This window comes from Monomorium pharaonis, chromosome 4 (genome assembly GCF_013373865.1).
Source record: "Monomorium pharaonis isolate MP-MQ-018 chromosome 4, ASM1337386v2, whole genome shotgun sequence".
NCBI classification, from domain to species: Eukaryota; Metazoa; Arthropoda; class Insecta; order Hymenoptera; family Formicidae; genus Monomorium; species Monomorium pharaonis.
Window position 1 is genome coordinate 881,577 of NC_050470.1, and position 18,140 is coordinate 899,716.

Consider the following 18,140-nt stretch of genomic DNA (forward strand, 5'->3'; position numbering starts at 1 on the left):
CCGGGTACAAGGCCGCGTTGCACAGTTATGAATGACGTGGTTGTAAGGTGGGGTGATCGTGCACCCGCCTTGACCGAACCAGGGATGCACGAAACTATCATCCCCTGTAGTTTCTCAATAGATTGCTTCAGGATAATTAAATATGACATTTTTGCTAACGAATGAGAAAGTTTTACCATTTAAAACAACATAATTAATATAATATAATATAATGGTACAAATTGCATTGCATAAAAAGATGAATGTTTTGATGCCAAATAAGCAAATGATAATGAAATAAGTTGCAATATAGAGCAAAACAAATTGTTGTCAAATGAATATTATATTGTAATTGAAAATTTTTAATCCCTCCTCTTTTTTAATTAAATATAAAGAAATAAAACGTTCTACTTTTTTACGAAGAATATGCAGAGATTTTTTTGTTTGTCGCGACGCTCCTGAACACGTAGCGCGCGATTGGCTCGGCAGCGAGGCGGTCGTGTACCTTCGACCGCGCTCGATCATCTTCGCTGTCCCACCAGCACAAGTGCCCCTCCCATCGGGGGTGATTCGTAGATCTGCGGTGATGGTCGTTCAGTCAACGTTCGTAAATGATGACGTAAGGTCGCGGCTCGTACCGAGCTGGCGATTCGTGGTACGTGGTAACGGCCTGTCAGTGAACCTCGAACGGAGATGGGGACGCAAAAGCCCGGGGAGTGGGCGAATTTGGTGCTCGCGCGGTTCGAGGATCAGGTGCGCGATTGGCGATGCTACGATGTTACGATCGAGAAGCGTCGACCTTCTTGTCTCCGTTTCCTGGTCATTTCGTTTCGTGCTCGCCCTCTCTCCTCTCCTCTCAGCCCGTCTCGCTTCTCGCCACCCTCTTCCGGTGTCCGACCACCTCCTCCTCCTCCTCCTCCTTCTTCCTTCTCCTCTTTCCCTGCTCCCTTCCCCCTTAATGTCATATCCACGATGCATCTGCGGCACTCGCCCGTTTGCTCGTCGACTCCTCGTCGACGCCTTTCGTGGACGCGTCCTGGATACTAGGACACACGTCGGCCTTGTTCCCGCCGTACTCGCGCCCCGTTCTCCGGATATCGGATTTCGAATTCTCTCGGCGCTCATCGCGGTGCGCCGGGTGGTAGATTTTTCTCGGCCAAGTACTCTGGAATCGACTACGGGGACGACGATGCGACTGACAACCGATTGCACTCACGAGTCAGCGTCGAGACTCGTCCGTGTTGAATATGAACTTGAGAATTATCAGGGTGTACAATACTTGGAGCGAGCTGCCAAGAAACGCGTAACAATTGCGAGGACCTTGGCTTGGTTAATTCATCGTCCGATTAGGAGCAAAGGTCTCGGTTTAGAGGTCGGCCTCGTGAATTTTTAAATACGGGCTAAATTTTTAGAACATTCTTTAAGCACCCCATTATATAGCTGCGAGAAAGGAAGATCGCATGTGCAGTTTAATTATTTGTACTTTCAACTTTAGACTTTTCGAGACTTATTTTGCTTTATATCTATTCACATGTATAAGTTGTATTGCGTGTGACTTTTAGACGCGACAGAAATGTAATTTTGCGAGGAAATCGATTAAAGACTTAACTAAATTTTCGACAATCAAAGCTTTGGAACGTTGTTATACGAAGGATGGCATATCAAAATTTTGCATTTTAAAACAAATGAGATTCGTTTACGTAAATTTTCCACTATCCATAGAAATCGACATGTATAGAATGCACCAACCAAATAAATAAAAAGAAATATTATTAAAATTTACTTCAACTCCTTTAAATCTTTCAATGTGACACAATTGCGAGAGATACCGTATATATTTTTAATAATTGAAGTATTGTATGATCAAAAGTCGTCACGATCTAACGTTTCTCAGTCGTCCGGCCGAAGGGCTCGAGCTGAACGCATAGTTTCCAACAGCTGCATGCTTGATCTTTTCCGGAAAAAATCAGGCGTCTCTAATCGCGTCAGATACGTGTGAATACATTTCGAGCGCGTATCGATAAAGTGGGGGGATCAGCCGTGTGCCCGAGAATACGATGTCGTTCCTTCCCTCCTTGATTCGTTCATTCATGAAAAGATGCATTCTTGCAAAGATGGCCCCTCCTCCCCCGGCTTCCCTCGTGCGGTTTGACCTTCGCCCCCTCTGCCTCCAGTCAACCTCGCTGCGAGAGCAGCTCAATCAAGGTGTATATACAGTAACGTATCTATTAAGGGTGCGCGGTGCATAAATATCGATCAACTCGCGCGACCGTGCTGTGACTCGCGAGTGCTCGTATATAGCTACGCGGTTTAGCGCAAACGAGGAAATGTTCTTATTTTAATTACAAAATCCATATTATTTACACGCGAGACATAAATTCACGTGGAAGGCGCGCTACTTACGAAACCAAACGCGAGATATTCGACGTTCTGCAAAGCTCCGGGCAAATCGAATATATTTCGGAACGAGATTCCGCGCTCGATTGTCCCCGTTACAATAATGGTGATGAAAAGGAATGGATTCTCGTACGTTTAATGTGCGAGAGTCGATGAATGGGATGTGGGTATCCATGAATGAAAGTTGCATTCCCTTTACGCACAGCTCGACCGCGCTGCCGTTGTCCGATATGTCGAACAAAAGGGGGAATAAAACCGGAATCGATTGAGTCGCACGAGCGCGCAAATTGACGTTGTCCCGATGTTCAGCCAATTTGTCGCCAGCATTACTTTGACGACTGTCTCATCTCGTCTTACTTCCCCCGATGCCTCTTTCGCCCCCCCGATAATTACCGTCCGTTACCCATACGAGAGATCCTTGACGAAAATGGATTCATCCACTAATATCTATTATTCATTCGCTGACTACTATTTGTAATTAATTTATTTTTATTACACATTGTTACGTTTTATTCGCTTTTCTCTAAGAGATCGTTCTTCTTAATGCAGCTGCCGTGTCGTTCCGGTCCCGAAAGTCCCCATTCTCACGTGAACGAAAAGACGAGTAAGAAATGCCTGATAGAGATCTCCCGGTACCGTTTTTCCTTCATTATATCTGGCCTTACGAAGATGCTGCAGCGAGTCAACGAGCTGACCCCAAGTACGAGTAGTCAGCGACCATTCCAGCCCAAGGATCAGGACCGACAGGAGTCTGTCATCATCGTTCTAGACACGTTGGAGAAATGTCTAGCGAACACGCCGAAGGACACGACCAAATTCGAGGAGGCGATGAACGTCAAGTTGCTACTTCGGGAGATATGTCAATTTATAGGTGAGTGGGACAACAGCATGGAAAATGATCGAATTATTGGATTCGTTTCGTATTGCTGAGCAAGATGAGTCAAGTATGATAGTTTAGTATTTGAATACTCAATGGATAATTATAATTTCTCGCACAGGCATGCCGTATGACAGTCCGCAGACGAAAATGATAAGAGATTTAGCGAGCAAAGTGCTGTTTGCTTTAAGCTTAAATTTCTTCAACGCGGTTTTTAATCGGATATCGGCCAGACTTCAGGAACTGTCCAACAGCGGAGACGAGAATCCAGACTGCAGCGACATCGAGCTGATGCAGTATATCAATGCCGATGTCCACAGATTGACCAGGCTTTTAAACGGTAGGCGATGAGACTACTATTGACCGTGGCGCGAAGCGCATAAAGCTTAGAAGATTTAATTGCATTATACATTCATGCTCGCTGCAGAAATTATACAGAAAGTCCGGCAACTGATCGGCAAGAAGTCGGCATATCTCGTGCTCATGAATCCCCTGGAGAAAGCGATCTGGAACTGGATGGACACGTATCCACAGGAGTTTGCTGAGATGCAGAAACAGCCTAACGAGAATCTCAGTAAGGCGTGCGAGGAATTGTTCGATATTCTCGACACTTTCGTCGTTGAGAAGAAGAGTCGCGCGGCCTCTGTTTGGCCGTTACAGATGATGCTGCTGATACTCTCGCCCAAGGTCCTGGAAATCGTAAACGCTGACTCTGGGCCACCCGATTCGCCACGATATTCGAGAAAAAAGCAATTCATTGACAGCGTGAAGCGCAGCCTGAGAACACACAGCAGCTCCTCTAGTCGCCAACTGTCCGAGGCTGCAGCTGTCACGTGTGTTAATCTTACCAAAGCGGCTACGTATGTCAACAAGGCCGAATCTAGCAACAACGTCGTCCTAACCTTAGTGCAGCAGCTGATGGATGATCTGATGAGTCTTCTCTTCAATCCCTCAAAACCATTTTCACGCGGACAGAATTATAGCGCACAAGACATCGATCTGATGATTGATTCCTTTGTCAGCTCTTTCCGTATTAATCCACATAACAACGAAGTTTTTAAGTTTTGTTTGAATGTCAACTACCCATCAACGTACCAGTTTGTCCTAGTCAGCTCATTATACAAGCAAGTGCCGAAATTATTTTCTTCTTGTAGCGATCACACGAGGATTTTGCGAATTGCTGGCGAGTCTGACCAGTTTCAATGTCATATTTCAGAATCTTTACGCAACCGAGATTACCATGGTGGCCGGAAATTAGTCTTGTGTATTCGTATGGCACAGAACTCAGGAATATGTTTACCGATACTCTGAACAAGGTGACACAGAACTGCATGTGGAATACGCCGTTGCGCATGATTCACAATTTTGCTCTCAAGCCTAAAGAAGAGATGATAAATTCAAAAAATCTGTTATTGGTGATGGTGCGACTCATTCACGTGGATCCTATGTTAATGTTACACGTATGTTTTTTTATGAATACATATAGGATAATGATAAGCATTAACAGTAAGATGTCAAGGAAAATAAATTATTTACACATTTAACTTAAGTTAAACACATGTATATACATGTATATACACATCTATGTGTATATACAGTCAAGATAAAATACATATAGATTAATTATGGCTAAAATGTTCAAGGTCCTATATTAGTTTAACATTTTATAGAGCTACGGCACAGCTGGCCACGAAATACAAAGGTCCACTTTAGAGTTGATTAATGGACTTGTCTCGTTAGTCCATCAACCTACGATGCCGGACATCGCCCATGAAGCGATGGAGGCATTGCTAGTGCTACATCATCCAGACAAAGTTAAAGCGTGGAATCCAGAAGCGCCGCTCGATACTTTTTGGGACGCTAGCTCACAAGTCGTATTCTCAATTTCCCAGAAACTAATTCAACATCAAATTATCAATTACACGACTATACTCAAATGGCTTCGCGAAATACTCAGTTGCAGGAATGCCTTCCTTTCTCAGTATAAAGATTACGCGAATGTAAACAGCCATATAGCGATCAGTAAACAAGCACATATTAAACTTGAGGTACAGACTTATCAGATCACAAATTTAGTTTACAATTGGTTACAATTAATTGGATTAATTTAATCGGGACTTAATATGTTCAGGTCGTGTGCTTGATATATTTATGGAGTATAGATATGGAGGCTGTTTTAGTATCCATGTCATGTTTTGCATTATTATGTGAAGAAGCAGAAATTCTTTGTGGCAGCGACGAAGTAGCGGTGACTTGTCTTCTTCCAAATTATCACTTGTATTTAGAATTGGCGCAAGCTTCGACTGTATTAATTTCTGGTGAGTTTTATTTCTTTAATAAAATTTTTTATGAGAACATTCAGAGTAAATAGAGAAAGGGATGTTCTCCCGGATTCAAAGATACATTTGTGAAAGAGATACCTTTGAATTTATTTCTTTTATTTTAATTAATAAAACTTATTCGTCTGTAGTAGAGTATTAAAGATCTTGTTATCGTAATAGCCCACGAGGAGACTAGGCTATGCTATCAGGAATATAATCATGGTGAGTCTTTGTCTTCAGTTTTATTCATATTATTTTATATTTATATTGATATATTGTTTATTTAATCAATTGATTAAATAACGAAATTGTTGCAGTAGTTTAACATTTTTTTTTATTTTAGGGCGTGCTACATTACAAAAGAAAATATTATCTTTGTTGAGAAAGATAGAACATTGCGTGAACGGTATACAACCAGTATGTATTAAACATATTTATTTTTTGTATTTATATCTAATATAAACTCATCGTGTATAAAGTACAATGTAATGTTAATTGATATTTAATTCAAACATAAAATCAAAAACATCAAAAAGTTTTTTAAACATCAGAATTTTACACACACACGCGCGCGCGCGCGCGTGTAAAATTTGACGTTTAAAAAACTTGTGTATATATATGTATGTACATATTATATATATATATATATATATATATATATATATATATATATAGAATTTATATATATTCATATTTTTAGGCTTGGGAAGAAACCTTTAGAAATTGGGAAGCAACTTCGCGGCAGTTATCGAGTTATCCTAAAAGCAAGACCGAAGATGTGCAGGTAGAGCCGTTTTGTCGCGGCAATGTAAAACGGAGAGCTGCGCATCAGAATTCAGAACATGAAGTGGAAGAGCAAATTAACGAGTGGGCCAACATGACAGGATTTCTCTGCGCTCTTGGCGGAGTATGCTTACAACGTCGTTCACCTAATAGACCATATGGCGTGTTTTCTTTCAATCCCGATAAGAAAGGCTTGCCAAAACAGCAGGACTCTGTCTCAAGTTTAATAAATTGCAATCAAGAAACGCAATATTGCCCAGTGACACAATTCGTATACAATTTATTACGGTTATTAATCTGTAATAATGAGAAACTTGGCAATCAAATACAGAAACATGTAAAAGAGTTAGTTGCACATGAGATGAGTCCTGCCCTATATCCATTATTGTTCGATCAGATAAAAAATTTCGTCGAGAAATTTTTCGATCCACGTAGTGGACACGTAGTAGTATCGGATTTAAATACGCAGTTTATTGAACATACCATATTTATAATGAAAAACATTCTGGACTCAAAGACGGATCAACCGGAATATCTCGGAGTGACCAGCATCGAAGGCATGATGTTGGCGATTGTTAGATATGTCAGGCATTTAGACATGACTGTGCATTCGATTTGTATTAAAACTAAATTATGCCAGCTGGTTGAAGCTATGATGAAAAGACGAGACGATTTAGCATTTAGACAAGAATTAAAATTTCGCAACAAACTAGTTGAATATTTGACCGAGTGGGTAATGTGCACGCATCCTTTTTCTTCAACAATTGTTAATGATCTCACAGCTTACACCAGGTGAAATATTTTATTCCACTTTATACAAACTTCTATGTTGAAGATTAAGAATTATGATTATCAAATATGTCTAACTTTTTATAGAGATTTAGATCAAGCTTGCATGGAAGCTGTAGGAGCATTATTGCGCGGTCTTCCTCTTCAACCTGAAGATTCTGACCGTGTTGATTTGATGGAAGCAAAGTCTGAACTTTTTTCGAAATATTTCACGCTCTTTATGAATTTAATAAATTACTGCAACAATCATCATACCGAACAATCGTCATCATCGGAGGATAAGGATGTTGTGTCTCGACAATCGCCTACTTTAACGACCAGCAAGTTAGCTACTTTGCGCAACACCACTATTCAAGCTATGAGTAATCTTCTCAGCGCGAATATAGACAGTGGCCTTCAGCACTCGATACGTACGCAATAATCAATTAATATGGTTTGAAAGTTTTTTAAATGGATTACATTTTAAAAACATTTCTTTTAATTTTATTCACTATTTTATTTTGTTCTTCAATTATCCATAACTAGTGGTTCCATTACTAAATATTTAACTTTTTTCTTAGATTTGGGTTACAACGCAGATCTTCAGACACGAGCCGCATTTATGGAAGTGTTGACTAAAATTCTTCAGCAAGGAACGGAGTTTGATACTCTTGCCGAGACTGTCCTGGCGGACAGATACGAACAATTAGTTGAACTTGTTACAATGATCAGTGATAAAGGCGAATTGCCTATCGCCATGGCATTGGCTAATGTAGTAACGACGAATCAAATGGATGAACTAACGCGTGTCTTTGTGACGCTGTTCGACGCGAGGCATTTGTTATGGAATCTGTTATGGAACATGCTTTACCGAGAGGTCGAGCTAACCGATTGTATACAGACTCTTTTTCGCGGCAATACTCTGGGAAGTAAGATCATGTCTTTCTGCTTTAAAATTTATGGTACTAGCTACTTGCAAGGCTTGCTCGAGCCACTCATCAAACCCTTACTGGACGAGTCAACAATTAGTTTCGAAGTAGATAGCGCAAGGATTGACCCTAATGAAAATATTGAACAAAACGGCGAAAACTTAATCATGTTGACACAAAAAGTGTTCAATGCTATCGTATCATCGGCAGATAAGTGAGTCAACATTTATTATAACTTGCGAATAAAGTTATACAATGCTCAAATTCAAATTTTTTTTAGGTTTCCTCCACAACTACGCTCGATGTGTCACTGCCTGTTTCAAGTATTGTGCAAAAGATTTCCGCAATCTCCGCAGAGTAACATTGTGGCCGTAGGGACAGTGATATTTCTACGTTTCATTAATCCTGCTATTGTTTCACCTCAAGAGATGAGTATCGTAAATAAACCGGTACCATATGAAGTCAAACGAGGCCTCATGCTTATGTCAAAGATATTACAGAATATTGCCAATCATGTAGAATTCAGCAAGGAGCAGCATATGTTGCCTTTCAACGATTTTTTAAGAACGCACTTTGAGATTGGTCGACGGTTTATCATACAGATAGCATCGGATTGCGAAACGCTTGATGAAACCAGCCATCCTATGTCATTCGTTTCGGACGCCAATGTCTTGGCGTTGCATAGGTTGTTGTGGAACCATCAAGAAAAAATCGGAGATTATCTTAGTAGTAGTAGAGACCACAAAGCTGTCGGAAGGAGACCATTTGACAAAATGGCTACATTATTAGCGTATCTTGGTCCACCCGAGCATAAACCGATGGATTCCCAGTGAGTTCTTGAGTTTTATTAACACTTTGATTACGTTATTATCGCAGTTCCACTGCTAGCTAATACGCAAATCACGAATTGATTCTACATTTGAATTTCAGCTCGCTTTTTTCAACTACTTACGTTCGCATGTCGCGATGGGCGAACAAAGACATGTCGTCAACTAATTTTGAAGAGATCATGATGAAGCATAATATGCACGAAAGAGAAGAATTTAAAAGCATTCAGAATATGAATATTTTTTATCAAGCAGGCACCAGCAAGCTAGGCTATCCAGTATTTTACTACATTTCACGACGGTTCAAGTATGCACAAATCATTACAAGATATAAAATAAGAGTAAAAATGTAAAGCAAAGAGTTTACCATTTAAATTTCGATTTTCAGACTTGGTGAAACGAACGGCGACCTACTCATATATCATGTTATTCTAACTTTAAAACCCTTCTATCACTCTTCATATGACGTAGTCGTCGATCTCACTCATACATGTTCAGATAATCGATTTAGGACAGAATTTTTGCAAAAGTGGTTTTATGTTTTACCTGAGGCAGCCTATGAAAATCTTCACGCAGTATATATTTACAATTGTAACAACTGGGTACGCGAGTACACAAAGTATCACGATAGTATTTTAGCACCATTGAAAGGTAATCGAAAAATTGTTTTCATTGATGGCCAAGGAAAATTAAACGATGTGATCGATGTGGAACAACAAAAGTTACCCGGTGCGACATTATCCCTGGATGAAGACTTGAAAGTCTTTACTGGAGTTTTGAAATTATCTCATAAAGAAATGCGAGTATCAATAAAGATCGGACCAACGACACTGCAGATAACGCATACGGATAGATCTAAAGTATTATCGCAATCTGTTCTCTTAAATGATGTCTATTATGCATCTGAGATAGAAGAAGTTTGTCTGGTTGACGATAATTCATTCGTGTTGACCATTTCCAACGAAGCGGGACCTCTGACTTTCGCCCACAGCGATTGCGACAGCATCGTGCAAAATATAATTCACATTAGAAATCGTTGGGTACTATCGCAGCCGGACTCTATGTCCATTCACGCGAAAATTAGACCTAAAGACGTGCCCGGTACCTTATTGAATATGGCCTTATTGAATCTCGGCAGTCCCGATCCCAATCTTCGGACTGCCGCTTACAATCACCTATGCGCGCTCACGGCGACGTTTGGCCTGAAAATAGAGGATCAATTATTGGAGACGTCTGGTATCTGTATACCATCGAATAACACCATATTCATTAAGCATTTAAGTGAAACTTTGGCAGCGAATGATCCGCATCTTACTCTCGAGTTTCTTAAAGAATGCATACAAGGCTTCAAGGCATCGACTATTGAGCTAAAACATTTATGTCTTGAATACATGACGCCATGGCTCAGCAATCTCGTGCGATTTTATAAACCCCATGACGAAGGTGGTAAGCGGCAGAAACAAGTCACAGCGATCCTGGAAGATTTGACTTCGTTGACTATCAATGAGATCGAAATGTATCCGAGTATACAAGCTAAGATCTGGAGCACAATTGGCATGCTGCCGGAATTGATAGACGTTGTTTTAGATATTTTTATTCAGCGTAGCTCGCATCATGGCTTAGGATCGGTGGCTGAGATCATGGCGGATACCGCGGTCGCTTTGGCGTCCGGTAACGTGCAATTGGTCGCCAAGAAATTAATCAACAAAGTATGTCGCTCAGTGGAAAAGACATGTACGTCGCCGACGTCACAGTTAGAGCTACATGTAATGTGGAGTGACATAGCGATCCTGGTGAGATATCTTCTGATGTTATCCTTTAATAATTGCTTGGATGTAGGAAAACATTTGCCGTACATCTTTCACACGGTGACATTGCTTGTGTGTACCGGCAATTTGACTATGCGAGCTTCCATCCATGGTTTGGTGATCAACAGTATTCATTCATTGTGCACATGCAGCTCGCCTTCGTTTTCCGAAGATACACATAGGATATTACGTATGAGCTTAGATGAGTTCTCATTGCCGAAATTTTATTTGTTATTCGGCATCAACAAGGTGAAATCCGCCGCTGATACGGCTTTCTACAAACACTCGAAAGCCGGCTGTAAACACGCGAATGAAAAATGGCTTAATAGCGAGAGAAGCGCGTACGGGACGCAGGACAAGGAGAGATTTTATTTAACCAGTTTAGAAATTATAACTGACGCTCTTCTGGAGATTATGGAAGCTTGCATGCGGGATATTCTGAAGTGTGATTGGTTAAAAACTTGGACCTCATTAGCGAAGAACTTTGCTTTCTGTTTGAATCCAGCTTTGCAGCCGAGGGCGCTCATTGTCTTCGGTTGTATCAGTAAAAGTATAACAGATCAAGATATGAGGCAACTACTGACGATTCTGATGAAGGCACTCGAAAGTTTTAACGATATTAATCTTATAGAAGCTATTGTTATGTGCTTGACACGACTGCAGCCTCTTCTAAGACCTGTAAGTTTTGTTTAGAAATTTAGGAATTGTCATTAATTTTAACATTTAATACCAAGTCTGTTTTATTATTTTTTGTTAAGGAATCGCCAATACATAGGTATTTATTCTGGGTTGCCACATCGGTTCTCGAGTTAGACGAAGCTTCATTATATGCATCCGGCCTAGCTCTTCTAGAGCAGAACTTGCACACACTTGACTCGCAGGGCACTTTCGACGAAAAGGTTTGTACTCTTTAATTTTTCTTTAGGTTCAATCATTAATTTCCTTATATATCATAACATGCAGAATAGTAGAAAATAAATCATTGTATTACTATTCTTTCCAGACTTTAGAATACGTAATGATGTCAACGCGTGAACCTTTGGAATGTCAGTTTAAACAATTAGATCATACCGTGGGTTTATCTTTCAAGTCTAATTTTCATTTCGCGTTGGTTGGTCATCTCTTGAAAGGCTACAGACATCCTACGCCAACTACAATTACTAGGACGGTTAGAGTGTTGACTATGTTGCTGGCAATCGTGGCTAAACCCTCTAAAAGGGACAAATTCGAAGTAACACCTGAGAGTGTGCCTTATTTGACCTGTATGTTGATTGATTTGAGATACAATAAGATCAGTATTTATTCAGATTTTTAAAAAATCTATACGAATGTTATTCCGCAGCATTGGTGTCTGTATCAGAAGAAGTTCGTAGCAGGTGCCATATTCGACATTCGCTTGACAAAAATTTGCATGATTCATCAAGCAGTTCGGATGTTCTTGATACTTTACCATCGCGCAACACGGTGACTATCTTTTTTGTATATATTTTATATATACAATTTGTTATATATACATTTTGTATATATTTTATATTACAATATATATATATATATATATATATATATATATAAAATAGCATAGCGTACATATAACATAATATATATAACATTAATAAGTTTATCGTGTACATTAATTAGGATATGCCTTCTAATCCTACGAGTAGACGACAGAAGACTTGGGATTTATTGGATCAATCGGCACTTATTCAAGCAAAACAACAAAAACAATCTGCGCAGGTATAAAATTACGAGGATACGCATATGTTGTTCAGGAATTTACGAGCTACTGCAATGATAACGGCGCGTAGTTAATTTACTCGTTTGAAATATCGTAGGAAAACCAACCCGAAATAATTTTTTACATTATTATTTATGTAGAGTATATCGAAATGTATCACCATTTTCGCACATACAATTACTTATTTAACAAGTTAAAAAGGAATCATACTCGAGCATATGGAGAGCATGTAGTTAATACTTTAAAATAATGCACTGCATGATCCTAAAAGAATCGATGCTCGCACGAAGTAAAATTACTTAAAGCTTATTCAGAAAAATATAAATTATCCTTCTTATGAAATTTTTATATACGTAATTTGCGCGGTAAATTATATTGTTTTTATTACTATCGCTTCGCTCTTATCTTATTCTACGGATTGTTTGATAACATTTTTTATTTTTATCAAAGAATATTGTACCTGTTCAAGTCCACCTATTATTTGAGAATTTGTGTGTGTGTGTGTGTGTGTGTGTGTGTGTGTGTGTGTGTGTGTGTGTGTGTGTGTGTGCGTGCGCGCGCGCGCGCGCGCGTATTTGTCATATATAAAAAACGTATCTATATATCCATGTGTTTATTTGGAATTATATTCCATATCTTTTAGGTATCTTATTTTACCTACTATAATGGTATAAAGCTTTTCAGTTATGTTTTACCTCTAAATTTCTTGACACACATGAAAAGGAATCAAAGTCTCAGTTTTCAAGCACGAGTCGAACAAAAATTAATTTTGTATGATGGTTTTGTCTATCGTTTGCCATATTTCTCTCAATCTCCAGTTAATACCAGTAGATTTGTTGCATAGCATATAACATTTTATTTCTCCATGCATCTCTGTTTATTCTCTCTCTCTTTCTTTTTCTCTCTCTCTCTCTCTCTCTCTCACTCACTCTCGGTGTATACCCGCGCCTGCCTGTGCCTGCCTGGATTATATAAAACACCATGCAACTTGTAACTAACAAGACCGGCCGGCTTTTATTTAAATCGCAGCGATCCTTGAGCGTACCGAGCGCAAAAGACGACAAGTTGGCGGACAACGCAGAGCAACAGGTACTTGCCATTTCAACAACAAAGCTTGTATTTTTTTTCTTTTTTTCGAATCGAGACGCGATTATGTTTAATTATTCACGCGTTTGGAAATACGAAACGTATCATCCCACGACTATAATATTTAATTTTTTAATCTTTTGTAAGCCAACATTGAGAAAATTAACATGTTTGTATCTTTACGCTGAATACAGAGAGATCGTAGTACGAGAGTGAGCCTAAGTAACGAAAACAACGTCTTACTCGACCCGGAAGTGTTAACGGACTTTTCAACACAGACTTTGGTGCTAACCATGCTAGCCACATTGGTGAAGTATTCCACCAATGAAAATGAAACGCGGATTCTTTATGAGTATCTGGCGGAAGCGACTATAGTTTTTCCAAAAGTTTTTCCAGTTGTGTAAGTTTCCTTACGCTATCCCTAAATCTGAGATATCTAAGACTAATCTGTTTTCAATGTTGCAACTTGCCGACTTCCGAATATCCTTGCAGACACAATTTGCTTGACGCGAAGATCAATAGCGTATTGTCTTCCTGTCATGACCAAGCGATACTGAATGCGGTTCAAACAATCATACAGAACATGATAGCCTGCGAAGACACAAATCAACAACATCATTTGCAACACTATTTGCAAAGCTGCGGATTTCGCGGTCTTTGGAGGTTCGCGGGGCCTTACACAAACGTAAGTTCTAGAATTTAATATTTGAACCTTTCTTTAATCTTGATTCTAAGAACCATTGCTGGATTTAAGAAGCTAATTTTATTTATCCTTAATGCAATTAACAATATGTTTCCAGTCTAACTGTACGCCCGAGAGTGCCGAATTATTTGTGAATTGTCTGAAGGCAATGGTAGAAATGTGTTTGACGATGCAAGATAGTAAAGAGATTGTTAGCCGAAAGAGTAAACGAACCGGTAATTGTCAATCAGATTTTGCGTCGAAAACGAGACCACCTGTTGGAATTGTTCAAGAACAATCTCGTACATCAACGGAGATTGGTGTTTCTTCTGTTCATGTGGAGTAAGACTCATTTTACTCGCAGAATATTTGCCTGCTTAAATGTAACTATGTAAACTATGCATGTATATGCAAATTGAATGTTTCAGTCGTATGGATGGTAAACGAGTCGATTCTGTTGATGTGAGTCAAACTGAGAACACAGGTGGCGGTAATGATAGCGGGTCACAACCCTAGCAATTAATTTGTGGTACTGACAGGCAGTGTGATAAAGATGTGCATAAAAAACAAAATAATCGAAAGTTGCAACGGCAGACGAGGTGTGTGAATTCTAAATAATCACAATTGTAAATATAGGTAAGATATCACGATCCAATTAGTAAGTACTGTTTTTTTAATTCAGTTACATTATGAAAAAAGATTTACTGCTAATATTTTACCTTGTAGAACGTCGCACATTTTTATCCCGTGTTGTTGCTGCAACCTGGCCAGTCAGTTTAGTACAATGCCGTCCGCATCACGATAATGAAAATCTATAGAAGAAGAAGTCAACGAAAGCTATGTTTACCGAAGAACATTACTTTATTTCTATTAGCGATACGTGCCGACAATTTTGCATTCTTTTTAAGCTTGTGATTATTTTATTAATCAATCGTACAAAACTTGCTGCCTCAATGTAACAGTTTTGCTAGAAAGATTTAAGTGAATATGATCAGTATATATATTGTAAATATTTTTACAACAAACTTAAACTTATGTTGTGAACATACATTCTCCTCGCTGTATATTGTAAAATCAGACTTCAGCGAATTACATTTCGTCATAATTTAGCTCTCGTGGATAGAAATTGACTTACGATATACGGAGTCAATTTTGACATAGAAAAGAAATTTGAATTTGATTAACAACGAGTATTGTATATGTTCGATAATTTCCTTGTGATTACATAATTTATTGACTGATTCTACCGTGGTTGCAATACAATACATATACAGAACCTCAGTGGTCCATAGAGAACCAACTACATACACGCAAAAGAGTAGATAAATATAAAAATTTATCAAGTATTATTCGCAATTTTTCGTTTTATAGAAATATGTATTAACGCTTCTTAAATACCGCAGGAGAATAAATCTTCGATATTTTTAAGTAATTAATTGTAAAATATTACTATAAATAACTTCTACTTATAAAAAAATCTCCGTTGGTCCTCTAAGGTCCTAGAAGTGCAGTTGGACTAGACATAACTTTCTACGCAGGGGGACCGCTTGTTCCTCGTATGCCGTTGCAAATAGATCTCAACATTGTAAAGATAATCTGGACCAGTGGCGCCTGTGTCGTTTCAAGGCGTTCGAAGCCGCAGGACGAATAATTTTTAGATTTATCAAGAGAAACACCAATGTACAAGTGTACATGTCTACTACTTATTAAAGTATAAAGCGAGACCAAGCGATATCTTCTCCGTACTGTAACGTAAGCCAGAATATTTTAGTAATAAGGAGGAAGAAATGAAAGAATATAGCGAATGTAAATCGATCTCGCACTTGTGCAACAATGAGTACCAAGTGCCAGAGATCGCGTTAATATAGTATTTTAACGTACGCGTATCGCGAATACTCGCCCATTCTATTTTTAAAAAAATCTCATTTATTTATATTATATAAACTTTTTTGACGCCATAGTAAGTGTGACATATATAGCTAATGAAATGAGATTAAGAAAGGTAGAAAATGATATTTTTGTGCGGTTATGCGGAATGAATAGCAACTTCTCAACGGCACTAGAGTGATTGTGAGTGTTTGAAAGATGTGTTTGTACATAGTGCGTTATATAATGTTTATACAATCGTGACGACTTTGTAAGTTGATTTTGTTCGTCTGTATTTTTAGAAAAGTTTTTAGAGATGCACAACGCGTCATAGAAAATTGATGAAATTTCCTAATTAATCTGTTGATTTTTATATACATAGAACTTTTTCTGAGCTTGTACTTAATATGAATGAATTTACGTTCAAGTCATTAATTATTATTACATAAGCTTTGATGAAGCTAAGAATAATTTTATTAAACATTTATGTGCGCTAGTCATATTTTAAAATATCAGAGAAAGCTCGAAATAACTTTTTTATAATATTTTTTTTATATGTATGGCCTGTTTTTTTCAGATGAACTTGTATAGTTCATTCATTCCTTTTTTTCCATATTGGAGAATAAAAGAGGTAAAGGTGCAAAAAAATTCATCTGAAGAGAATAGACCTATAGATTTTATTCCTATTGAATTTTTTTATAAACTTTGTCAGATTCGTAAACACCATGACATATTTAGGCTGATTAATGATTTATTCATTGCATACTGATTCGGTCATAAAGAGCTGATTTTATTCATGCAGTTTCAAATTTATCGTCTGTAACTGCATCTGTGTTACCTGACCTTGTTGTTTTTTTACCAAAGGTGCATCATCCCTAAGTTAGGCGAGGCAATTAATTTGTTAACAATTAAATACGTATTAATTAAGAGATATCGTAATTGGTTTACATGCATCCTGTATAACAAACTTGTTTATTTCAGTTTGGTATTTTTCTTTTGGACTTCGTGTTTTCACGATATTCCTAGAGCGTGTTACTATGATGAATTTGTAAATAGTAAAATTTTAGTGTGTAAAGATTGATGAACAACGAGCTGTACGTCGGACTAGCAAGCGTTCGTTTATACATAAAAAAATCTACACGCACATTTTTCTAGCCTTCACATAGAGCAGTTTACAATTAGTTAAAAAAAATTGTAGGAGATTGTCAATTTTTTAATCGTGTGTAAATTTCGTATTGAATATTTTTTCACTATAACTTGGATTTAATGCCGAATTAATTTTATTTTGAGCAGTTTTATTGGTACTACACTTGAATGCATATTTTAACATGTAGTCGAATATATGGTTGACTTACCATACTGTTATATACTTTTGTACAGGAGTTATGTGACACTATCGGATAGAGTACACGCGCGTCCGACAGTATTGTATGCATTGTGTGCGAGCCAAGAGTGCGTATATGAGCGCGTAAAACGTAATGATATTTATTTAGCGAACGTGATACGCGCACCAGATAGTTAAATGTACGAGTTAAATAGCTCTGTGAACCTTCGATTCTCACGGTTGTCATTAAGCGTATTATTTTTCTCTCAATTGAATCTCTTCACGACGTGATTATATTGGGCCTTTCTACAAATGCAATGAAATAATTTTTTGTGTAAATATGTCCACAAGATTAAAATGCTGTTTGTTAAACTATTAATGCGTGTTATTGATTTAGACTCGAATGCTCAACGTAAAATTTATTTGTGTTTTTGACATGTTTTAATAGAAATTTTTATATATACTTTTACAACCCTATCCATTCTAGCTAAAGTGTATAATAATTATATCAGTCATTTGTTATAGCGACATAGTAAAACATTTGTCATTTTTTAATTGTTTGCAAAAAAATAGTCTAATATGAATTCAACCTGTCCTTATAGTAAAATAATAGTACATAGTATTACTTAAAATTTTTTTAACCTAATTTATCTCTATTGTTAAATATAAAATTACTTTCTTTCAGAACTGAAAAAATAAAGATTAATACTTGAATTTTTTCGAATTTTGATGACTAATAATATTTTTATCGATGC

General features: G+C 37.9%; 1 protein-coding gene across 1 annotated transcript; it reads left to right on the plus strand.

Moving 5' to 3' along the window:
• Nucleotides 1–538: 538 nt before the first annotated feature.
• Nucleotides 539–17,764, plus strand: LOC105833084 (neurofibromin). Its single transcript, XM_012674520.3, has 25 exons — nt 539–732; nt 2,926–3,247; nt 3,375–3,593; nt 3,681–4,377; nt 4,470–4,713; nt 4,924–5,301; nt 5,385–5,571; nt 5,755–5,796; nt 5,918–5,991; nt 6,275–7,149; nt 7,234–7,556; nt 7,707–8,268; nt 8,335–8,883; nt 8,985–9,188; nt 9,270–11,367; nt 11,448–11,588; nt 11,693–11,951; nt 12,032–12,153; nt 12,328–12,426; nt 13,430–13,516; nt 13,708–13,913; nt 14,006–14,198; nt 14,314–14,537; nt 14,624–14,831; nt 14,922–17,764. The coding sequence occupies exons 1-24, from the start codon at nt 673–675 to the stop codon at nt 14,709–14,711; spliced, it is 8,253 nt and encodes a 2,750-aa protein (XP_012529974.1). The 5' UTR covers nt 539–672; the 3' UTR covers nt 14,712–14,831; nt 14,922–17,764.
• The last annotated feature ends 376 nt before the right edge of the window (nt 17,765–18,140 follow it).

What these genes read in the sequence shown, in the direction of transcription:
- LOC105833084 (XM_012674520.3), top strand. Translation starts at nt 673, where the DNA reads ATGGGGACGCAAAAGCCCGGGGAGTGGGCGAATTTGGTGCTCGCGCGG. An exon ending in AAGCACATATTAAACTTGAG is followed by an intron (nt 5,302 to 5,384) that starts GTACAGACTTAT and finishes TAATATGTTCAG; the next exon opens with GTCGTGTGCTTGATATATTT. An exon ending in GATCTCACAGCTTACACCAG is followed by an intron (nt 7,150 to 7,233) that starts GTGAAATATTTT and finishes AACTTTTTATAG; the next exon opens with AGATTTAGATCAAGCTTGCA.